Source organism: Chenopodium quinoa, unplaced genomic scaffold (assembly GCF_001683475.1).
Source record: "Chenopodium quinoa cultivar QQ74 unplaced genomic scaffold, ASM168347v1, whole genome shotgun sequence".
Lineage (NCBI taxonomy): Eukaryota > Viridiplantae > Streptophyta > Magnoliopsida > Caryophyllales > Amaranthaceae > Chenopodium > Chenopodium quinoa.
The window spans coordinates 2,437,810-2,461,275 of NW_018744066.1; the positions used below are offsets into that span (position 1 = coordinate 2,437,810).

Sequence of the window (23,466 nt, forward strand, 5' to 3'; positions counted from 1 at the left end):
CAAATCACCCCAATTTAATTCAGTTTCTCTCTGTATTACATCACATGGACTCTCTTGTAAGTTGTAATGAACATCCACATAATAACAAGTAAAGTATACCATATATAAGTGAAAAAACAAAAAAATTGTAGTAATACTAGTTGGTCTTGCATTTTATAAATTTATCAAACTTTTTATTTCACCTTAACTATTTTACCTTAACTACCTATATTGGACCCTCGATATTTTGATATGAGTCACATAAATAGGACACTTGGACACTTCATTTTAGTTGAAAACCATTGAAAATTTTCACAAAAATAGTCGAGGTCGTATACTTGAACATGTACTCGTGTTGGACATGGGTACTCGAGTTCGAGTAAACACAGGGTATTGGAATGGGTAAAATCATTTTTTTTTTTTTTCCTTTATTTGTATTTTATTAAGTTTTTTATGATTAGGAAAAAAAAAAAAAAACTTGTGGATCACCGATTATCATTTGCACACCTAAGTGAATAAAGTGATGGTGTGTGTATTGTATTAGAACAACGCGCAAGAGTGGGGTGCTTCTCTGCATAATGCCAAAGTGCCAATAATGAAAGTATGGTAGGCAGACTCCAATTTGAAACCTTAACCAACCACACACCAGATAATAAGTGAGTCAGCTTCCACGTCAACCCGCCATGTGGTGGATCTGTTAGCACCCATCCAAACTCTTTCTTATCAAGTCTTACAGACCTCACCTTTCTACTACTACATCCTTCAGCACAAGCCAACCTTTTCATTAATCCTGTGCCAAAATTAGTAGTAATGGCAGCAGCAGCAGCAACAACAATGGTAGCAGCTACGCTGGCACGAAAACAGCAAAATCCGCCAATGATGGCAGCACTCCCAACCAGCATTGGCCAGGCCGTGTTTGGGCTCAAGGCTGGTGCTCGTGGGGGAAGGATGACCGCGATGGCTGCCTATAAGGTTACCTTGATTACACCTTCAGGTACCCAGGAATTTCAGTGCGACGATGATGAGTACATCTTGGATGCTGCAGGAGGGAATGGGGTGGACTTGCCTTACTCATGCCGGGCAGGCGCGTGCTCCTCATGTGTCGGGAAGTTGACTTCTGGTAGTGTAGACCAATCAGATCAAAGCTTTTTGGATGATGGGCAGATGGCTGAAGGGTGGGTTCTCACTTGTGTTGCTTATCCTATTAGTGATGTCACTATTGAGACTCACAAAGAATCCGAGCTCACTGGTTTTTGATTTTTTGTACTGGTAAGTGAACAAACTTTAACTTACGAAACTTAGAAATCGATCAATTATTTTGAAATGGAGGGAGCTGTTGTTTTGACATGTTTCTACCTGATGATTGTTTTATGATACGGAGTAGTATTTTTAGTGATCCAATTTTTGTTAAAATCATTCTTGATCAAAATTTAGATCTAGTAGCATAATATTATTGAAACTCCTAGGATATAATATAGGACGGAATGATTTCTTTGAGATGCTTGAAAAATGTTTTTACTATGTTGCATTGCCTATACTTCCCAAGAAAATTAATGCTTTCATTTCAATACAATTTCTGCTCTGTTTTCTACATGATAAAGACGTTTCAAATGTGATTAAATGTTAATTAGAAGTAACTAAACAAGAAGTAAGGTTGCCTTAATCCTCACTTAAAATCCACTAGTGACAAAATTCTCCTTGCCTTGACTTCTTCCCATAGTTCTTCCATTTATGTGCATCTCTTTAAGTACAATTTTTTGTTAAGAGCTCAGAAAATACAATTTTATACTCTTGATCGCGCATAACGTTGACTCGTGATGTAGTGACCAAATCTAATGATACTTTATGTTTTGTACTAGACTATGGGAGCCTAATTGAACTGCTCAGGTACCACAGATAACAATTAGGTACTACAATCAACCTCCAAATCCTTGATCAACCATGACATAAACACTTGTAGGAGCAGCCACACTTGACTCGATAACCACTCGATTTTGTGACACATTACGCAAAGCGTAATTTGGGAAGGCATTCCCACTCGTACTTAGTGTATACTGCACATGTTTTATGAGATTTGGAAACAAAAGAATCCCATTAAAGTCTGCAGTGTAAGTGCTTCCATTCCCCTGAACTGCTGACTTTGCTATGGTAGCCTTAGCATTCATCCCTTTGACATTATTCCGATCAATTAGAATTTGATCAACATCTCCAAAGGGACCATCTAATTGTACAATGTCGATCCCATTTCCGGACCCTGCAAAGATGTTGTCGACGATATTGACACCATTTGCAACACCCTTGACAGACTTAAACTTAATGTATGCATCTCCTAGGAAGAAGTTGTTAGAAATAATAAGTTGTACTGGATCTTCTGCAACAATGCCGGTATAATCCAAGTACGAATTTACAATCCTTGTTTGGGTTAAACCAGCTAACTTCAAATAGATTCCGGTTCCTCCAAACCCGGTTGCCTTGTTATAGCAATGCACCCCGGACAGAAGGTTAGCCTGCCCTGATACTATGATCCCTGTATTAGCTGAAAATATTACAACATCATTCACAACGTTGTCGTTTCCCATAAGGGTTATAGCTGTGCCTGTGAAGTTTCTTTCACCCGGATCATTCCCGGCTGTGATATGTTGGCCTAAGTAGGAGCTTCGGATCAGAGTTTCGTGTCCACTCTCAACTCGAATGCCCTCGGACATAAAATGAACAATGTAACAATTATCTATGCTAACTCTAAGAGTATTTATAACAGCAATGCCACCGCCTTTATAGTTGCAATCTAACATAAGGTCTCTGAATGTTATGTACTCGAAGTTGTAGGATGAGCTGCTAAGGTTTTGATCTGTTGTAGAAGTTGTGTTTTCTTTGCTGATTTGAGAAGGGGGTGATGCTGAAAGTTCAATAAGATATCGATCCGTTGCAAAATTGTCTGATGCTAATAGAGTTCCTCCATGCATCTGTTGAAGAAAATCATATGAAGTTGGTCAATAATAGCCAAATTCAGGTAGATATGTAATTAAAGATTCAATGTTTTTCCCCCCAATGTGAAAAGAAAATCAAGTGGATTATACATAAGAGGGGCAAAGCCGTACATTTTGAGTGTCATGTTAGGTGAAAAAATTTCATACAAAGTACTCCGTAATTTATAGTAATATATTACATTTGTCATTTGATAAGCAACGATAAATCACTTATAGTGATCAAGCATTTTAGTAACTCTAATCTTGAAGTGATACGGAGTATAAAATGTCTAATCCAAAATTTAACCAAAGAAATCTTCTTGTAACCCTTAAGGTGATAACAAGGGCGACCAAGGAAGTTATAACCCCTAAAGAGGCTAGAGCAAATCCTAATTGAAAAATGAAAACGACCGAATTGTTGCTCTAATCTTGGAGTGATACATATTTTAGAGTACGAAGTATATAATATATAATTTAAAATTTAACTGAAGATACCTTCTTGTAACTTTTATGGCGATAACAAACTATACTACAGTTCAAATGAATCATCTAATAAAGCTCCTAAATCTAGACAAGAAAATTAGATCTCAAATGCCAAGATCATGAAATCCATGATCTCTATTTTAGCAATTAAACAAAATTAAAAGAAACCTAATATGCTTACAACGAAGCTTTATTGACTACATGTTTCAATGCAATGAACACTTATATTTACTTCAAATATCAATGCATTCGATCATCTATAAAATAAAAAACTTTGTATGCATGCGTTACAACAAACTACTCATAAGATTTGGTAATAATTAGGTGATATTTGTGCCAATTAATAACAAGTTTGAATTACGCTAACTATTTAACGATTGTTCAATATAGTTGTTCAACAGATATACTCTGCTCGAGAAATGAATTATGCTTACTTTAGAAAAAATGAATTTACTTTCTATGACAAATTCAACATGGCATGTGTGAACCAACTTGATACTCCATGTATTTATTTTTCATCTTTCAAGCACCTTTATGTCTAGACAATCTAGTTATTTAAAAAGTATTATTTTAATATATACTTCATCTGACGACTGTCTGAGGTTTATTGTTATACTCACATACTCCTTAAAATAATTCATGTCAAATAAAAATTATTATTAAAAAAATAAAAAATGAAACACTTTTTCTAATGATGAAATGTTATTTAATTATTTGAGAGCTTTATTTTTTAAAGCATGATCATATAATAACAGTAATTGACACATGATCATTACCTTAGTATTTGCTTGATGTTATCAAATCTCTAATGCACGAAATTGGGACAATGAGACATCTTATTCAAGATAATAGAACGAATAGTAATAAACTTGTGCATTCGAATAGTTTAACTAGGTGTCAATAAGATGAAATTAGGTTAATCAAGTCCAATCAGGTCTAATAATGTAAATTTAGCTAAATTCGGTCGGAAAAAACATACACCTAACATTTTTATTGATGTAACACTATTCGGGTCTCCTAAATTCTATTATTTGAGCATCAAATCTAAATAATTTGATGTTACCCTTTGAAACATAAGGTGGAAGAAGATAAGGTCACTAGAAGAAACTTCAATTATAGAGAAAAGTGCACTTATAGTTCAACTACAACTCCTAGACTTTCATACTTCGTATTTTTTTAGTCCAGCCGTCGTTCACTGCAAGACTCATGGACTCAAGAATCTAACAACTCTATTTCCAAGCATGGTTTTCTAGAAATTACACTTGCTCCAATTTTTCTTGAAAAATGTTTTCAATATTATAAAAGATCCTTTGATTAATCTGTTAACTAAGTTTTAAATCTAAGTAGCTAAAAAAAGTCATCAATTTATTTTGTTTTTTATAATCAAATTAGTTTAGGGTAAATTAGTCTTTTCATATTTTTATCGAGATCTTAGGTTAAATTCTAAATTGTTTTTTAAAAAAATTGAAAAGGATGCAAAGGAACGCTTTTATGCATATAAAAAAATAAAACAAAATAAATCATTGTCCTTTCCAACATATAGACATATTTTCTTGCTTCGCCCGTGATGCTAAAATTATGAGCACGATGCTTTACTTCTTGATTACTCCATGTACAATTAAGTTTTCACCACAACAAGTTAAGAGAGTATATTGTGATTATTTTGCGAGATCCAACAAAAAAAATTTCTCATCCATTTGCCAGCCTTATTGGACTAAAAAAAAAAACTCCGTATGAGAGTTTCTTAAGCAAATGAGATAAGTAAAAAGAAATACTCCGTAAAACTTGTTGAATTCTTATACATAGTAACAATTTATAGTTTTCTTATCTTAAAACACCGCATAATCAAATTGTACATGTTTTCCACACCAAATTCTTTGACGTAAGAATTATTGCTAAGAAGATCAAGAAAATTAAGTTATTTTACCAAATGACCTCTTTAATTTCCTTAACTTATTCACATTTGACTGAAGCAGGTGAAGTAGAATAAATGAAACCATGAATAAATTGCGTCAGACCAAAAACATGAACAAGTAAAGAGCTCATTAAAGTCCAACAATTACTCTATCTTGCAAAGTCAGTAATAATTCCAACATTCAACTAACCCAAATAGTTGTCGTCAAATAATACATCATAGATTGATGGCTAGATTATTGCCGTCAAACTGAAGATTGTTCTAATTTGTGCGTTTTTATTACTCCTTATATCAAACTATCATAATTGTGATAATAACACCAAAAGATTATGAGTCATTTTCGTCACTAATATCTCCAAAATGTTAGGCTTTTTTGAAAAAAAAACATACAATCAAAACAAAAACTAATACATTTTGTAAACATAGAACACGTAACTACTTCATATAGTAACCCCTTTGTCCAAAATTAAGTCGAATTTGATTGGATCACTACTTCATAATAGTAGTATAGATACATTATCTTTATGTATATATTCGTCAAAGCTTAGTAGCTCAACATTTTTACCAATAATTTTCGCTCCTAGCTTGTGTCCGATCCATCATTGAACATATAACCTCATTTTTCGAGAGTAAATTCAAGAATCTATCTATTGTCATTACACACTACTTTTTACCTTAGAAAAAAGTTGTTTCACTCACCAAAATATCTAAAACCTTCCCTAATAAATCTGTACCACTCCTTACTACAACAAAAGTAAATTAGTAGTACCACGTACTATATACGCTCCTTGATTTGACGACTCAATACAAAACATTTAATCAAATCTTAATTTAAATTAGCATTAGACATTTCCAAAAAAAACAACCATAAGACTACCTCCGTAATATATTATTTGTAACGATAAGACATAAAGTGTAAATAAAAAATATTTAATCATTATAAATAATATAAAACGGAAATAATAGTACAGAATAATAAAGAAGTAAAAAAAAATGAACGTACCACAATATTACCAATGTTGGTAGTAGGAAATTGGAGAGGACGACTAATTAAGTAAATCCCACCATCAAGATTAATTTGTACACCACCAAGATTACTAATCCCATCTATTAGCACACCATTGCTTATACTCTTACTAGCATCCGAAAGCGCCTTCATTAACGCTTCCGTACTATCACTCTTCCCCGTTGGATCTGCCCCATATGTCGACACGTGATAAACACGGGTGCTCCCTACCGAACCCTGCACCATCATTATCATTATCGTACCCCATTCAGTGCAACCATTGTATATCATATCTTATGTAGCGCAACCAATTATTATTAAAGTAAAACTTACCGAGGAGGAGGGAGCGAGGGTAGGAGAAGGAGAGATTAATGAGGAAGGTGGTGAAGAAATAGAATCTTTAATACCCTGCATTCTTCTTCTAATATAATCATGATGATCATTTTTGTTACGAAGATTATTATTGTTTGCCCCGTAAACTTCAATTAACATAAGATGACTGATTAATTCCATGATTACAAGACAATTAAGGAGTAGAAGGAGAGTTTTTGTTGTCATTAATGAAGCTTTCATTATCAAACTCTTTAGCTAGCTCTCCTCTACTATAAATTTGTGTGTTGTTGTTCAAAAGGAGAAGGAAGAAGCAAAGAGAAATAAGGTGAATGAAAAGCATAGGTTATAAATAAATATAGTTTTATATAATATGGTTTTTGGGGGAGAAAAAAAAGGTGGGACATGGAAAGAAGAGGGGCTAACTAAAAATGAGACAATTAAGCAAAGAATATGGGATTAAGCTCTTTTTACTAATTGCTCATACATATAACACCTCACTAGTTAGTTTGTCAGTTTTGGTATTAGTTTAATTCAATTATTAATTTGAATTGTATTGGGTGATTAAAAACCTATTTCTATTTCTCTTATTTTGTGTACACTTTGCTTTGATGCATTAACTTCCTTGTTGCTTTTTTATGAAAAAACAATAAAAGTAGAGAAAACAGTTGCCCTTACTTACCAACTTCCAGCTTTATGGATCTAGTGCTTTACAAGTGGCGGGACTTATGTGGTGTTTATTTATGATAGATACTTGTATTAAAATAAGGTTATTGGCAAATATAATTTTTTGCATGTCACCTGTTGTACCGTGCGGCAAAAGTTACTTGAATAACTTGGTCAAGGATTACTCGAATTGTTGGGGTTACTTAAGTTACTCTGTCAAGGGTTACTCAAGTTAATCCTAACCGGGGTATCCCCTCAAGTAACCTCTGAGTCTCTGACCGAGTAACCCTTCGAGTATCCCCTGATTGAACTCTCGAGTAACCCCTAACCGAACTTCTTAAGTAACCCCAATCGAATTACTCGAGTAACTCGTGACTGAACTCCTTAAATAACTCCTAACCAAGTAACTCGAGTAACCCCTAACTGAGTAACCTCTGACCGTGTAACCCCTCGAGTAAATCTAACTGAGTAATTCGAGAAACCCTTGACCAAATAACTCGAGTAGCCCCTCAAGTAACCATTGACCGAGTGAACCCCTCGAGTAATCCCTGTCCATAACCTCAAGTAACCCCTGACCGAATAACTTGGGTAGCCCTTAACTGAAGAACTCAGATAACCCAAAAAAAAATTTAAAAAAAAAAAACTCAGCTAATCCCTGCCACACAGTATGACCTGTTGCACCAAAAAGTTATTGATTGGCAAATGAGTCGAGCGGGTGCGGATATATCCTACAACATACTCATACCCGTCTACAACTTATATATACTCATACTCGTAGTCTGTGAGATAATTACCTTTAATTTTAGACCTGATCTTATGCAACCCAAATTGGCCCAAAAATTGTTCAAGTTTTGGTCAGGTTTTAGGCCCAAATTTTAAGCTTGATCTGACCCAGCCAATTTTTGTTTTTTGTTGTGGGTTTTGGGCAGCTGTAATTTAATTTTAACTACATAGTATAACTTTTTTTTTTTTTTTTTTTTTTTTTTTTTTTTTTTTTTTTTTTGGAATATATAGTATAATTTTTGGTCAAGCACGAATTTTTTTTTTGTTCTTTTTTCTTTTTTTAAAAGTAAAATTCATGAGAGGTTAGGTAAGTTTATTTTACAAGACCATTCCCTAGTATATCAAGAGTAAAAAAATAAGAAAATTTACTATCTAGAAACGGATCCATATCTTGATGAGTCGAAGTTGAATAGTCGAGAGAGGCAACATAATCTGCTGCCCGATCCCTTCCCAATAGATATGATGAAGTTAAATGGCTTGAAAAGCCTACTTTCTTCGTTCGTAATTAATGCATCATTTAACTTTTTTTTAGTGAGAAAAAGGAAGAGAAAGAGAGGGGTAAAAGTACAAAATTATCCATGTGATATAAACCTAAACTAAAGAATCAAGCTTTAAAGTAAATGTATATTGAGTATTTGTATTGTATACACAAATACGGAGTACTTGTTTTCTAAAATAGATATGGTGTAATATTTAGAAACTTTTTTAAAAGACAAATAATGCAATAAAGGAAAGAAGTACTATTTTTTGGGAGAAAAAAATGTCAAAGTTAGAAAAATAGTATGAAACGAATAGAGTACTTCGTATGACAATGAGTTGCACTCGATATTTAAACTGGACATAGACCGAAAAAAACGTAATTTAACACTTGAAAAATAGCCTTTCTTGTGGGAATACCGAGTTAAAGTAATTTTTTACAAGCTCAGCTATACAAATGATGTTACTAGCAAGCTAGACAGTTTTAGGGGGGGGGGGTAAGGTAAGGGAATTCCACCCCGATCCCCAAATTGTCACTAGAAGAGATTGAACCTCTAACCTCATTATTAGAAGGTGCATTCTATTCCACAAGACTAAACTTAGGATTTGTTCTCTTCAACTTGTTTCAGATACTTATTATATATTCCTTAACAAATTCAAACCAAATAAAAAACATTCATATTCGATCAGAACTTTTAATTATTATTTACTTATTAAAATTATGAAGATTACATATTTGAAAAATTCATAATGACATATCTAACAAGATTAATTTTGATAATGTTTTTCTTTATAGATTAGCACTCGTATTAAAATAAGGTCAAAACTTTAGTCAAATTAATAAATCAGATCAAATCAGACCCGATAATAAAAATTCAGATCAAATAACCCGATCAGTCCTTAATAAAATCGAACCAAATCTTCTTTTTGAGGTGAAGAGAACAAGTCCTTAGCACACTAGAATAGGATAGTGCAAGTACTCGCATATTGAAACCGAAGAAGTATATGATAGAATACTACAATTACGAATGTCATCCCAAGCAGCAAGATGAGTTAACGGCCACAAATGGCTTCTTCCTTCAACACACTACAACGGCGGGAACTTCTCTCTCATACTCTCTGTAAGTCTTTCTCTACTTCCTCAATTCCCCAATCCCACCATTCTTTTGCATTTTCATCTCCCAAACATGCCCTTCCTCCATTCAAGTTATCTCCTTTCTTTTTGGTTAATGCTCCTGTGACTGTCATTAGCCCTGTTAATTCTAAATCTTCCTCTAGATTGGACTGTAATTCTTCAACTGAAACTGTAGATTTTAGAGATTTTAGTGATAATTTGGGTTCTGGGTATTCATCTTCTGTCCAAAAGGGTGAAAAAAATGGGGGAGGGTTTGTAGATTATGGCAAGAATAATAGGAATTCTGGTGGGAAATTGAATTTTAGGAAAAGAAGTGAAAATGGGTCTGAAATTTCTTCTGCTAAGAGGGGAAGTAGAAAGTGGGAGAGAAAAATGGAGGAGATTGTGGGAAAAGTTGCTATAAATAGTAATGTGGAGGATGTTAAGGGAGATAATAGTGGTTTTGAAAAAAAGGGTCAAAAGGGTTCTGGGGTTTCTTCTAGAAGTGTTAGAGATGCTAATTCGATGTCGAAAGTTGTTAATAGAAGTGTAGATAGAGGTGCCATTAGAGATGGTGGTGATGCTTCTAAGGTAAAGAAAAAGGAGAAATTGTCTAAGAAGTGTATTGTTAATTCACCAGAGTTTCATATGAGGAATAGCTTGGACATGTGCTCCAAAAGGGGTGATGTCTTGGGTGCAATTTCGCTGTATGATTCGGCAGTTAAGCAAGGGATAAAGATGGGGCAGTACCATTATACTGTGCTCTTGTATCTGTGTTCTAGTGCTGCAATGGGGGTTGTTCGACCGGCTAAAAGTGGTAGTGGCAGTAGGAGTTTAGATGCAGTTCCCTCTCAAAAGTTAGATGGGACAAATGACTCTGGTGAGGAGGAAGACGATGATATAGATGATGAAGCTCGAGATAGAAAGGATCAAACTCAAAAGTTAGAAGTAAATGAGATTAGGGTAAGTGATGATGTAAGGAAGTTTGCCCGTAAAAAAGGGTTTGAAATTTATGAGAGAATGTGCTTGGATAAGGTGCAGATGAATGAGGCTGCTTTGACTTCAGTTGCTAGAATGGCAATGGGCGTGGGTGACGGAGACAAGGCTTTTGATATGGTAAAGGAGATGATTTCAATTGGGATAACCCCAAAATTGAGGTCTTATGGTCCTGCTTTATCTGTTTTCACCAGCAATGGAGATATTGAGAAAGCCTTTGCAGTTGAAAAACACATGTTGGAGAATGGAGTTTATCCAGAAGAGCCTGAACTGGAGGCCCTTCTTAGAGTAAGTATTGAAGCTGGTAAAGCTGACCGAGTGTATTATGTGTTGCATAAGCTTAGAACAGTGGTGAGGTATGTCTCACCTTCTACTGCAGATTTGATTGAAAAATGGTTTAATAGCAAACAAGCATCGAGAATTGGGAAAAGAAAGTGGGATCATGATATGATTACTCAAACAATGGAAAATGTTGGTGGTGGGTGGCATGGGAAAGGATGGTTAGGTAGAGGAAAATGGAGTGTCTCACGAACTTCCATCGGAGTTGATGGTTTATGTAGATGTTGCGGGGAAAAGTTGGCCTTGATTGACCTTGATCCTGATGAAACAGAGAGGTTTGCTGAATCAGTTGCAGCTATAGCAGCAAAGAGAGAGAAGCATTCTAGCTTCCAAAATTTTCAAGTATGGGACTCGTAGCAATTCTATATTTTTCCATTATGTTACGGTTTATTACACAGATTTTTGATTGGGAATGTTCCTTGCAGAGGTGGCTAGACTACTATGGTCCATTTGAGGCTGTAGTGGATGCAGCTAATGTCGGTCTCTTCAGTCAGAGAAACTTCCAACCTGGGAAGGCATGTATTATACCAACTTTTCCCCCGTTTGATTGAAAGTCTATCTTCCTCCATCATTATAGATTATTTGCTCTGACCTAGGTTATGTTGCTTGCAGGTAAATGCTATTGTGAATGGGTTGCGCCAAATGCTTCCTTCTAGAAAGTGGCCACTCATCGTTCTGCACAATAGGCGAGTTACTGGAAGCAAGCTAGATAAACCTATGAATAAGGAATATGTTGAAAAATGGAAAAATGCTGATGCACTTTATGCGACACCAACTGGATCAAATGATGATTGGTGAGTTAGTTGTTTCTCATTAGGATAGTTTGTGTCTATGTCCTCTAGAAATTCTTTTTTGAGCAATTGACGTTCCACATTTTTACATGCTCTAAATTGGTGTTATTAATAACTGGTTTTGCAGGTACTGGTTGTATGCAGCTATAAAGTTTAAGTGTCTACTTGTGACTAATGACGAGATGAGAGACCATACATTCCAGCTCCTAGGAAATGACTTCTTTCCTAAATGGAAAGAAAGGCACCAGGTGATCAAAGCTTTGCAAACTCAAATGAACCTTTTTTAATCAAGACTGAAATCATTTTGTTACAAGACCTGAGGGATGCCTAAGTGTTTAACTACTGTTCTATTACACCTCGCTTCAATTTGTCGAGGAAATTTTATCCCATTTTTCTCTCAAGAAGGAAAAATACATATCTTTTAGTAGAGGTCTCATTGATTTTCTCTGTTTTCTGTTTGAAGGTTCGGTTTAGCTTCTCAGAAATTGGCCCTATTTTTCACATGCCACCACCATGTTCTGTTGTTATCCAGGTTAGAATCTTCTTAGAATCTATCTTTGCTGCAGATAATAAAACTTTTAGTCTAATATTTGTATTTATTGTTTTGAATTCTGGCTCTGAACAGGAATCAGGGAGCGGCCACTGGCATATTCCCATTGCTTCAGAGCACCAATATGAAGAGGATAGAACATGGTTGTGTGCCACACGCCCAAACTCTCATATCGGAAGCCAGAGTCACATAGTTGGAGCAAATTCAGCAGAAGGTAATCCTGGAACTTACTGAGACACGACTGCTGTTATTGTTTATCCTTTAAGGAGTTAATAAAACTGATTTTATTTAGATTCCAAAGAGGATATCAAAGACCAAAGGCAATAGAGTAGCTCAAATTCTTACTCTTCTCAACAGGTTAAAGCTCCATTAGCAGCTTTTTGTAAGAAGGTTACTGACAAGTAGTTCCTGTAAGTCACAGAGATCTCAGAAATACGCTATCAGGATCTTCATCATCAAAATAAGACCATCTCCCATTCTTGAATGCTATAAAGGCTGCTGAGAATCGTGCTGGGCATGTGATAGATTTTCAGATAAGACATGATATAACCTAACATGATTACTCTTCACATTTTGGAAAACTGCTTACTCAAACTCAGCAATCTTATGCTCTTATGAAGCTAAAAGTTTTGCTGATGAATTTGGTATGGAGAAATATTACTTGTCCTTGCTCTCTGGTTTGGCAACCGCCAATTCCTGATGCTGTGCTAGATTGAAGCTTCTTACATTCTAGGTTATTGGCGAACACATGTTTTAGGATTGTGGAAATAGCATCTTAGTGTCATTACATGAGTTAGCTCAAGGAACTGTAAATTTCAGCAGCTGCTCTTCTTTTTCTATCAATATATATTGGAGAATCTTATTGGATTTCTCTCCAAAGTTTATACTACAAAGAATTTTTACATTGCATCTTCACAACTCTTGTACATTGAGGTCACTACACGTCCACACCATTGGGGTTGGTGAAGGACCAACACACATGGCCTCAGCCCGGCTAAAGCTCAGTCCAGATTTAAAACGGTATGCGTTGGTTACCATGCAGTGCGGTCCATGGGCTCAAGCTTATTTAATATAACAACCTAGACTAAGCCCACTTCCGGCCTGGGCTCAGCTGAGTAAGCTTTTCTTCTAGTAAAAAAATTCAAACCGTTGAAAATACTTCAAAATAATGAGCCTGAAATGGACCAGTCCATCCAAAACCTTATCTATTTCTTGCCTATGTTTTATTATCCTAGCCCATCCTCGCCTAGTCTGATCTAGTCTAGTCTGCATCCCACTTGACACTCGGACTGGTTTGTTACTTCATCTACTTGAACATACATATGTGCAGTGTAACACATAGAATGTTGTTAGTGAATATTTTTTTCAATTTCGATTTTTTAAGGAATATTTAATTGCTAAAATAATGATTAATTTACCTACTTTTCAAGTTATCATGACAAAGACAAGGTGAAAAAACACAAGTTCACGGGTGCTTCATATTATTTAGAATTATTTAGCATTAATGGTTAAAGAAGTGGATTTTTGGGGCCATGTGTTTTTTTGTTTACTTCTATGCATTTGTTGTATTGTTGTCACAAACTGCCAGATTAATCACGAGCCTATAGTTTCCTGTTAAACTTCCTTCCTATCACCAGAAAACACACGTCAATCATTTTTGAAAGATGAGAAAATATTAAAGGAATCATATAACAACAGTTTAATACTCCATACTACAGTTTTATATTTCTTCATAATATATTCTTCATCTTCTCTTGAAAACTGAGAGTGAAAGAGAGATTGAGTAATAATGTTGGAGTTTGGCATTCATGCAAATGGCAATCTTGGAGCTAATTCTGAGGACTCTCTTCGATTCCTCAAGTCTCTTAAGGTATGGTTTCGATTGGTGTTATTTATGTTTAGTTAATGTTAACTGTTTTTAATATTCGCATCTTACAGATAGCCCTTAGCGCTGCATATATTATTATATTTCTCAGGTGTTCTAGGCTTAATCTTCAGACAGTTTTCAGAATTTTGAGAGCTTATCATATTGTCATGTACATTACTATTGTTTATGTTTGGCTAATTATTTGTCTAATTCATCAAAACTGTGTAGGAGTTAAAGGAATTGAGGGCTCAGATCCATACTGCAGCTGATTATTGTGAGAAATCTTACAAAAATTCCGAGGATAAGGCGATGTGAGTCGTAGTTTTTCTCACTCATTTGCAGAAAGTTAAAGAGGGTTGCATATAATAATGCTAAGTTTTCTGGTTAATGCAGAGTTTTGGAGAATACAAAAGAATACTTATGTAGAGCAGTTGTTACAGTTGTTGATCACCTTGGAAGTGTTTCTGCTAATCTTGATGGCTGCATACAAAAGAGTGACCGCGTCAATGAAACTGAGCAACGAATTAGTTGTCTAAAACATGTTAGTAATATGAAGGCTAAACGTTCTCTATAACTGCTTAAGAACTGATTTTAGTGTCTTTTTATTTTTTTCTGTATTGTAAAATCGATAACTTTGTGTTGGAACAGAAACTTGATTCATGTGATCAGTACAATCACAACTTCACCCTGACTAAGATACGGTGGACTAAGGATTTGCCAAGATATTACACTCGATATATCTCACCACCATGTATGTTGTGTGTGTGCGCGCGCGTGTGTGTCTTTTTATAAATGTTTTCCGATTATGAGTATGGGAAGAAACTGGAACTCATTATTTGTTTTTTTGCTTTTAAAACAGCTGATTCAAGTAAAGAATTGAGGTCGGATTTGAGGTACTCTTTCTCGAGTCTTTTTTCTATGTGGAATTTTGTAAGAAAAATTTGTATACATGCTTTTATGCTTTGTTTTAGTGTTTGGTTGGAATTAGGAGGAAAATTATTTTCTATGAAAATTTGTTTTCGCATATACCTCTGTTTGATATGTAAAGGGAGGGAGGGTGGAATGTAATTCTTTGAGGTTGAAAATAGTTTTCCCAAGGGTGGGACGTGGAAGTGTTTTCCTTTTATGAAGCCACATTTTCCTCCCTACACCTTCTTCCTATTCTCATGCCCTTCATCCCCTCCCCATCTTTTTTTTCTACCGAGGAATTGATCATAGGAATACGAAGATGAAAGCAGTATTATTCAGTTCAATTTAATTTCTTTGAGCGAACACAACCGTTGAGTTCTAAATTGCTAGAATAGTTTTGGTAAACTGCATATTAGGATTGTACACTTTTATGAGATCTTGTGCTTATTTAGGGAACCTAATCTGCCAACCAATATCAAGGGATTTCTTAGTGAGCCTGAGTTCAAGACTATTGAAGAAATGCCACTTTTCATGTATACAAGCTTTAACAAGATTCGTCTAGGTACAAGTCCAAGGTCACCACTTGACATTGCTCCCAAAGAAATCACTGGTAACACACTTTTCTGTTTTTAATTTGAATTCTGATTTCATGCTTCTTTGGTCTATGATCTAACACGTTTATGCATCTCTTGTACACTAGTCATGCCCGTTCGTGAAGGATTCTCTGTTGCACCCAAGTTGATTCGGAATCCTTCTTTCCATTTCCAGGTGAATGTTGCTTGTGGTTTCATAGTCATTCATAGTTCTTACAACAACATTTTCATAGGAAGCTGACCTTTGTTTTCGGCTTGAAATTGTAGGATAATAGGAAACCCGGTGGGATCAGAAGACTACTACTGTCAATACAGAGGAAATCTGTGAACGATGAAGAAATCAGATCTGTTCCTCGAAGAAGTAAAAGGGGGGCATCAAGATTGCTTAGGCTTAAACTTTAAGCTTCATTTCGAGTTTTCATTGAAGAATGTAAAGTGTCCTTTGTCTTTATGAAAATATACAGTTGTTTACATCAGTCACCCTGCAAGATTGTAAGCGGTTTGAACTCTCCAATGTCACATAAACTCAGAAGCGGGCATGGAGGATGAACACTGCATAAACATGTAAATGATAAGACTGTACTTGTGGATAGATGCTATATATTATGCTTCAATGAATGTTGCTTTTGGTATGTTTCAAAGATTGTTCTAACATTTCCATTACATATTTTCTCCCCTTTGTTTATAACCCTTCAAATTCATGGGATGTGTAATTTTGTATATTAAATTATTAACCAATTAAGTGCCTGTTGAGATGTCAAAGAGACGAGCCATTACATTCTGTTTTAGGATTTTAGTATACTTTCTTATGTTGTTGGCTCTCTACATTTTTGACGTTGTCAATGACTTGCGTCGATATGATAATGACTTTTAAATTACCTGGCATATTCAAGTAAGATCATCTTCTAAAACACCTAAATTTAACCGAAAAAATTTAGGTCCATCTCAAGGAATGAAACTCCCTTAATGTAACAACTTTTACATGGAGTAATGCTTTCTATGTCTAATCAAACGATAAGCTCACAATCAACCAACTAAAACTTATAAGTGTTTCGAATCTAGTGATAGTGAGCATTCTTTGTCTTATCTCTTTGGAATAGAAAGCTCTATATAAAATCTTAAGCATTTTGCAATGGGAAATTTGGTATCACATGGGTAATGTTGGTTCATGGCTTCATGCACAGCACTACTCAACAAAGAGAGCCACCGGTAATTGCCTAATTTGGATTTGCCATTTAAATTTTGTCATTTTGTAGAGCTTATATTGTAATTGTTGAATATGACTGTAAACAAAAGTACAAAACTACTCCCTAATGCGAAGTATTTACTATTTAGTAATACTAAAACATAATTGTACTAAAGCACGGGATATTTATTCATTGTTATGAATATTTGAATATTTGGTTTCTTACAAAAATAAATGTAATATTGATCCTCTATTAAATTAAAAAAAATAAAGAAAACACAAAGGTAAAGGATTGGGGTTTTGAAATGTTGTGGTGAAATGTTAAAAAAAAACAAAAAAAAAAAAAACAGAACTCTTGAATTATTTTACACCTTTCAAAAAAATAAAAATAAAAATAAATCATGATTCACTTTGTAGGAAAATAAATTCTTATATGTGGCTGGCCACGCCGCCACGGTTAGGGGTTACTTCGTTAGTTTTATAAGAGTTACTTGTTCAAGGTTATAAGGGTTACTTCGTCAAAATTATAGTAGTAGGGGTTACTTCGTCAGTGTTATAAGGGCTACTCAGTTAGTATTATATAATGGTTACCCGATTAGTATTACACGTGACGATTGTTATTAGACGAAGTGTCATTATTAGTTGGTAAATAACCACCTTACTTAATTGTTATTGTATTTATCCACCTTTAAAAAGTAAAAAAAAAATTATAACTTTTACCACCACATAACGATTTTCATCAAGAGTTATTTTATATTTTTTTAGTTTCGGGATAGGTTGAAGGTTAGGAGGAAGAGAGAAATAAGGCGATGTGCGACAGGGGGAGGGGGATCGGCGCCGGTGGAGGTTAGATCTAGATGCGGCCGGCGCCGAAGGGTGGCAGTGGACTAGCGGTGGCTGGGTTGGGTTGGGTGGGGAATGGGTTTTCTAAAATAAATAAATAAATAAATAATCACATTAAATTACTAAACTAATGAAATTTCGTGTCTAGTATAACCTGGCTATCAAGTCATTAACGGTTATAAATTATTTTAGGCAGTACCCCCCCCCCCAAACTTTGTATTATTTTGAAATAATTAAAAGTTTAACTTATTTTTAACGAACTGCTCAAAATTTGTATTATTTTTGACAAATTTTCCCACGTCATATTGAACAAAGCTTAACAGGTGGCCACACCATCAAACAACAGTAAATTTAAAAAACATAGGAGTACAAAAATAAAAATAAATACTACGTAAATTGTTAAAAAAAATATATATATATTTTAAAAAATAAAAAATAAATAAAGAGTTCAAAAAAAAGCATGAAAGTTGTTGTCGACTCCATTTTCCTCTTCTCCAAGCCAAATTAGCCAGAGTGCGCCCACCGTTTTAACTCCAGTCACCTGATCATAAAATTCCCTTTCTCTATTTATATTTAGTATTTATTCATACATTTCTCTCTCCTCTTTTCAATTTAATCTCTTCTACTAGTCACAACAATCTTCTTCTTCAATGGATTCTGTCTTTGCTAATGTTGTTCAAGCCCCTGAAGATCCCATTTTAGGGGTATCATTTTTTTTTTTTTTTGATGATCAATTTGCTCATTATTTTCATATTTTTGTTTTCTTGATCAATTATTGCTTTATACTTTGTTGATTAGCATTTCCTTGATATTTCTCATTTTTTATTTGGGTAATTGATATTAATGATATATATAACTCTTTATTTGAATCTAATAGTGATATCATTGTAATTGATTGTAATGAAATAAAGTATATTTAATGCTTATAGTTTTTAAAATTGTTTCTTTTTTTAATTTTATTTTTCTGATGATGAATTTGGTGATGAGCTAGAATATTTGGTTAAGATGATTTTTCTGTGGAAAAAAAAATGATCAATTCATGATTGTGTCATTTTAATAATCTAATGAAATCTATTCAATGTGTAGTTATCAAAAATTGATTATGGTGTTTTTTTTTTTTTTTTTTTTTGGTTAAAAAAAAAAGGTGACAGTTGCTTATAACAAGGATCCAAGTCCAGTAAAGCTGAATTTAGGAGTTGGTGCTTATCGAACTGAGGTACATTCATTTTACAACTAGTTCAATTATATTTTTAGTTTATGAATTTAATAATTTGAACTATGAATTATTAAAATTGCTGGAATTGATGATAGGAAGGAAAGCCTCTTGTATTGAATGTAGTCAGAAAAGCTGAGCAATTGTTGGTTAATGATCCGTAAGTATTTTTGTTATCAAAGTCGTGATTCGGCTTGTTTCGTATAACTAATCTTGTTTACTTTGTGGTATTGATTCATTTGCTTTTAATATGATTGTAAGGTCTCACTTGAAGGAGTATCTTCCGATTCTCGGGTTGTCTGACTTCAATAAGCTTTCTGCAAAGCTCATTTTGGGGGCTGATAGGTAACCCTTTGGAGTTTTCTTGTTGATAGTTGTTTCATTTTCGTGTGTATAATACTTTTTCCGACCATTGGTAAATTGGTAATGGTTAATTGGTTATGTATGTGATTTTGTGATGTTCGGCGAAAATTGTGATCTTTTCCTTATATTTATGTAGTACTCCATATGTCAGGATTCATTAGTCACTATGAGGATGTCCAAATAAAGTTGTTACAGTTTTTTTTTTTCTACAGATTAATGATTTATGATTGGACGTCTAATATGCCACTACTTATATCAAGTAAAGAGATTTCTTTGTAATATATGTCATATCCTTGATTATGATTTATGAGGAGTTTAGAGTGTTCAGACAATGTGATAACTATTTCTAAACAGAGGGATTGATATTTTTTTTTTTAATTAATGAGAGGAGTGTGCAAATGAACAAACTATTCGTAAAATTAAGGCATACCTTGAATAATTAGGTGTTTAGAATGTGACAACTATTTGTGAATGGTAAGGTTAAGTCCTATCTTGCTTAACCAAAGATACATCTTCCTTGCTGTCATATGCTCATATCCTTTGTAATCATCATTAATAGACCTAGGCTTAACTTATGCTCTGGATAAGACTTCCTTAGCCTCATGGGCCCATATATGTTAGGTGTGCTGACTCCTAAATTAACTTCTTTCTTTTGAATGGAAATTTGATGGGTTGTTAATTACAATATCTGGTCAGACTACCCTTTTTTTTTTTTTTTTTTTTTTTTAATCTAGATTTGTAATATAAAGTAGAAGTGACACAAAGACTACATGGGTTGGTTCATTGTATAGTCCTTGACTCCTTGTGTTCTTGCAATCTTGCTGCTAGCGCATGGTTTTAATGACACTGATTGATATTTAGATTAATTTTCAAGGCCTTGAGATATTCTGTGTACTACTACTCTTTATTATGATGCTTATATTTCATTGCAACTCAGGGTTGTTTACCTTGAAGTTATGACTTTCTTTTGCTTTCTAAATGGTTAAAAAGTTGTTCCTTGTACTTCTTGAAGTTTATGGATCTAGTTATACCGCTTTTGCTTTCTCTTATGTTCCTAGTGATTCTCGTTTCCTACAGCCCTGCTATATTGGAGAATAGGGTTGCTACTTCCCAGTGTTTGTCTGGTACTGGGTCACTTAGGGTTGGAACTGAATTCCTTGCAAGGCATTACCACCAAGTATGTTCTCATGGTTTGCTTCAACGTTTTGATAAGAAACTATGTACTTTTCTTGCAAAACAGGAAAACACAAAAGACTACATACTGATGGGATGATTAAAATTACTTGTGTAATTGATTTTCAGCGCACAATATACATTCCCCAGCCAACATGGGGAAATCACCCAAAAGTTTTCACTCTAGGAGGGCTTAGTGTAAAGAGTTACAGATACTATGACCCAGCAACGCGAGGTCTAGATTTACAAGGTAAGAATCCATTGTCTTGAGTTCATTCTACAATTTCTCATAATTCCTATCTTGTTTTGCTTTATTTTTGCATTACTCCAAGTCCCAACAAGTTATTCTGTTAATTAGAAGTAATTCATATAAATACTCTTTTTCCATTAAAACAGGTCTCTTAGAGGATCTAAATGCTGCTGAGTCAGGAGCAGTAGTGCTTTTCCATGCATGTGCTCATAATCCAACTGGTGTTGATCCTACCCTGGAACAATGGGAACAGATAAGACAGCTAGTAAGATCAAAAGCGCTGTTACCTTTCTTTGACAGTGCCTATCAGGTAATATCACTATTCTATATTTTAATTGTGGTAGTAGATTTGGGTGTAGGTTATGAAAATAATCTTTGACATGAGCTCTGATGTACTGCAGGGCTTTGCTAGTGGCAGTCTTGATGAAGATGCACAGTCTGTACGTATGTTTGTTGCTGATGGAGGTGAATGTTTCATAGCTCAAAGTTATGCAAAAAATATGGGTCTTTATGGGGAACGTGTTGGTGCTCTCAGCATTGTAAGTCATTGTATTACATTTAATGTTTTGCTGAAGTTGATGGATTATAAAGATAATGAATTACGAAGTATTACTTACTATGATTTCAATTGGTAGGTCTGCAAGACAGCAGATGTTGCAAGCAGGGTGGAAAGCCAACTGAAGCTTGTGGTTAGACCGATGTACTCCAATCCCCCTATTCATGGAGCATCTATTGTAGCCAAAGTACTCAAAGACAAGTACGTATTTTCATTTTATCGATAATTTGACAAGTGAAATTTGCTTAATCCAAATGAGCAAAATTAATAGCACAACTAGAAGTGGCCTGAAAACAACGACAAGTTTTTTTTCCCCTTGTGTATAATAGGTCCATCCTTGTACTAATTGGAATTTTTTTATATTGCTTTTCTGAAAGCTGCTCTGGCATTGAGCAAATAATTAAAAAGTATAAAGTTATCACGCTAAATTTGTTTTTGTTACTCAACATGGATGTTAATTTTCTTCAGGAGTTTGTATGATGAATGGACTGTTGAGCTTAAGGGAATGGCTGATCGAATCATCAGCATGCGCCAGCAGCTCTTTGATGCAATAACTACTAGAGGTAAGGATTCTTGAGGAATGACTAGTGACTTATAGTAATACAGGCTTGTGTGCTGCCAGTGGTTCTCTTCTATCTAGTTCTTATTAGGAGCTGGCAACATAATCGTCAAGATTTTACAAATCTTTATTAATATGGCTTGACTGCAGATATCCTTGGTATATTAATCACAGCATGAACTATATTTTTCATCTCTTCATCTGAATGATGCGAATTGCATCAGTTGAGACAGATTAAACATAGCATTGTTCATTTTCCCAAATGTGAAGTGTCTTTCTGCAACATTATATCAATAATGTGATCTTTTTGAAAGGTACACCTGGAGACTGGAGTCACATTATCAAACAGATTGGGATGTTTACTTTTACTGGCTTAAATGCTGAACAAGTTAGTTTCATGAGGCAAGAGTACCATATCTACATGACATCTGATGGGTAAGAACACATTTGTTTATTCAGTAGTTGGTATATCACAATCTGAATTATTCCTCATTCCTAGACACACATGCACACATATACCAGTGTAGCAGAGGGTGAGTGAAGGGGATTTATTGCTCCTCTGATGTTTCATTTCTGTAATGTCCATTCAGTTTACAAGCTCATGTTCTATAGTTAACTAATTGATAAACTTTCTAACAACTAACGAAAAAAAAAAGTTGGTTGGGAGGAATGAGATTCTTGAATATAGGCTATTTCATGCTCTAATTTAAGGGTGCAAAACTTGATTCTGACATAGTGACATAGGATTATTGTCTCTTATGTGTTATGACTTAGATTTTTTAAATATTGGTTACTCGCAGGAGGATAAGTATGGCCGGTTTGAGCTCTCGGACTGTTCCTCATCTTGCTGATGCTGTACATGCTGCTGTTACCCGGGTTGCCTAGAGTAAAACTCAAATTTTGCTGAACGGGCTGATGAGCTCACTTACTTTCCCTTTTCGAGAATCTCTATACACCACCTATTTTACTTGTTTGTTGTTTGTAATAAAATTTTCCTGGATTGGGAGCTTTACATGTACTAGGTTGAGCTCAATATTTTTGAAAAGTTGGCCTTTCCTGAATTTCAGATAATAAAACACTCCGTATAAGATGAGTGAAATTGTCTTCGAATAGATTTTCTACGGATGATCATTTTAGATAGTCATGTAAGTTACATAAACTCCTTATTGTCTTTCAATAATACAACAAAATTATTGTGACCACCAATTACCATTTATTAATACAACCATATTCTATTATGATATTCATTACATATTTGTTGCCACTACCAAACCACCACAACTAATCACTTAATTAGAAACAATGCTACCATTTTTTTGTCACTTTGTGTCAATAATCACATTGTAGAAATAAACCATGATAAAATAAACCATGCTAAAAAGAAAAATTGATAACAAACATACACTATGTAGATGGGATGGGTCAATCCCAAAACATGTATTCTTGAGCCCTTGTAACAAATTGGAGGCATAAGTCCCTTGAAACAGCATTTTCTTAAAGTTTTACTCGAACAAGAAAACTACCATAAGAGCCACAACTAACATCATTATGTTATTGCC

The 23,466-nt window shown here is 34.5% G+C and overlaps 5 protein-coding genes across 7 annotated transcripts; 4 read left to right on the top strand and 1 right to left on the bottom strand.

Moving 5' to 3' along the window:
- The first annotated feature begins 22 nt into the window (after positions 1-22).
- LOC110691003 (ferredoxin-2-like) lies at positions 23-1,380 on the top strand. The gene has a single exon (XM_021867934.1). It carries the CDS (start codon positions 790-792, stop codon positions 1,234-1,236), a length of 447 nt encoding a protein of 148 aa, XP_021723626.1. The 5' UTR covers positions 23-789; the 3' UTR covers positions 1,237-1,380.
- A 134-nt stretch (positions 1,381-1,514) lies between these two features.
- Positions 1,515-7,179, bottom strand: LOC110691000 (polygalacturonase QRT3-like). Its single transcript, XM_021867929.1, has 3 exons — positions 6,683-7,179; positions 6,347-6,586; positions 1,515-2,942 (listed from the first exon to the last, which is right to left on the bottom strand). The coding sequence occupies exons 1-3, from the start codon at positions 6,920-6,922 to the stop codon at positions 1,896-1,898; spliced, it is 1,527 nt and encodes a 508-aa protein (XP_021723621.1). The 5' UTR covers positions 6,923-7,179; the 3' UTR covers positions 1,515-1,895.
- A 2,415-nt stretch (positions 7,180-9,594) lies between these two features.
- LOC110691004 (proteinaceous RNase P 1, chloroplastic/mitochondrial-like) lies at positions 9,595-13,280 on the top strand. 3 transcript variants are annotated; one of them, XM_021867937.1, is made up of 8 exons: positions 9,631-9,726; positions 10,360-11,396; positions 11,480-11,569; positions 11,667-11,848; positions 11,973-12,093; positions 12,309-12,377; positions 12,471-12,609; positions 12,688-13,280. In XM_021867937.1, the coding sequence occupies exons 2-8, from the start codon at positions 10,368-10,370 to the stop codon at positions 12,720-12,722; spliced, it is 1,665 nt and encodes a 554-aa protein (XP_021723629.1). In that variant the 5' UTR covers positions 9,631-9,726; positions 10,360-10,367; the 3' UTR covers positions 12,723-13,280. The 3 variants fall into 3 exon arrangements, with proteins under 3 accessions (XP_021723627.1, XP_021723628.1, XP_021723629.1); XM_021867935.1 differs by having other exon boundaries at positions 9,595-11,396; XM_021867936.1 differs by having other exon boundaries at positions 9,596-11,396; positions 12,753-13,280.
- Positions 13,281-13,393: 113 nt separating this feature from the next.
- Positions 13,394-16,526, top strand: LOC110691005 (protein ABIL3-like). The gene is made up of 8 exons (XM_021867938.1): positions 13,394-14,265; positions 14,491-14,573; positions 14,656-14,803; positions 14,911-15,013; positions 15,122-15,155; positions 15,624-15,781; positions 15,872-15,939; positions 16,032-16,526. Exons 1-8 carry the CDS (start codon positions 14,185-14,187, stop codon positions 16,164-16,166), a joined length of 810 nt encoding a protein of 269 aa, XP_021723630.1. The 5' UTR covers positions 13,394-14,184; the 3' UTR covers positions 16,167-16,526.
- A 1,696-nt stretch (positions 16,527-18,222) lies between these two features.
- LOC110691006 (aspartate aminotransferase, cytoplasmic) lies at positions 18,223-23,109 on the top strand. The gene is made up of 12 exons (XM_021867939.1): positions 18,223-18,497; positions 18,938-19,009; positions 19,105-19,166; positions 19,268-19,351; positions 20,447-20,546; positions 20,672-20,792; positions 20,939-21,102; positions 21,194-21,331; positions 21,428-21,549; positions 21,817-21,911; positions 22,222-22,342; positions 22,708-23,109. Exons 1-12 carry the CDS (start codon positions 18,444-18,446, stop codon positions 22,790-22,792), a joined length of 1,218 nt encoding a protein of 405 aa, XP_021723631.1. The 5' UTR covers positions 18,223-18,443; the 3' UTR covers positions 22,793-23,109.
- The last annotated feature ends 357 nt before the right edge of the window (positions 23,110-23,466 follow it).

Bases quoted from the DNA above. Each gene is read 5' to 3' on its own strand.
- LOC110691004 (XM_021867935.1), top strand. From the start codon at position 9,672: ATGGCTTCTTCCTTCAACACACTACAACGGCGGGAACTTCTCTCTCAT. The intron at 11,570-11,666 runs GCATGTATTATA...TGTTGCTTGCAG, and splicing joins GAAACTTCCAACCTGGGAAG to GTAAATGCTATTGTGAATGG. The intron at 11,849-11,972 runs GTGAGTTAGTTG...CTGGTTTTGCAG, and splicing joins ACTGGATCAAATGATGATTG to GTACTGGTTGTATGCAGCTA.
- LOC110691000 (XM_021867929.1), bottom strand. From the start codon at position 6,922: ATGAAAGCTTCATTAATGACAACAAAAACTCTCCTTCTACTCCTTAAT. The intron at 6,587-6,682 runs GTAAGTTTTACT...ATGATGGTGCAG, and splicing joins CCCTCGCTCCCTCCTCCTCG to GGTTCGGTAGGGAGCACCCG. The intron at 2,943-6,346 runs GTACGTTCATTT...TTTCTTCAACAG, and splicing joins CCAACATTGGTAATATTGTG to ATGCATGGAGGAACTCTATT.
- LOC110691005 (XM_021867938.1), top strand. From the start codon at position 14,185: ATGTTGGAGTTTGGCATTCATGCAAATGGCAATCTTGGAGCTAATTCT. The intron at 14,804-14,910 runs GTTAGTAATATG...GTGTTGGAACAG, and splicing joins GAATTAGTTGTCTAAAACAT to AAACTTGATTCATGTGATCA. The intron at 15,156-15,623 runs GTACTCTTTCTC...GTGCTTATTTAG, and splicing joins GAATTGAGGTCGGATTTGAG to GGAACCTAATCTGCCAACCA.
- LOC110691006 (XM_021867939.1), top strand. From the start codon at position 18,444: ATGGATTCTGTCTTTGCTAATGTTGTTCAAGCCCCTGAAGATCCCATT. The intron at 18,498-18,937 runs GTATCATTTTTT...TAAAAAAAAAAG, and splicing joins CTGAAGATCCCATTTTAGGG to GTGACAGTTGCTTATAACAA. The intron at 20,793-20,938 runs GTAAGAATCCAT...CCATTAAAACAG, and splicing joins GCGAGGTCTAGATTTACAAG to GTCTCTTAGAGGATCTAAAT.
- LOC110691003 (XM_021867934.1), top strand. From the start codon at position 790: ATGGCAGCAGCAGCAGCAACAACAATGGTAGCAGCTACGCTGGCACGA.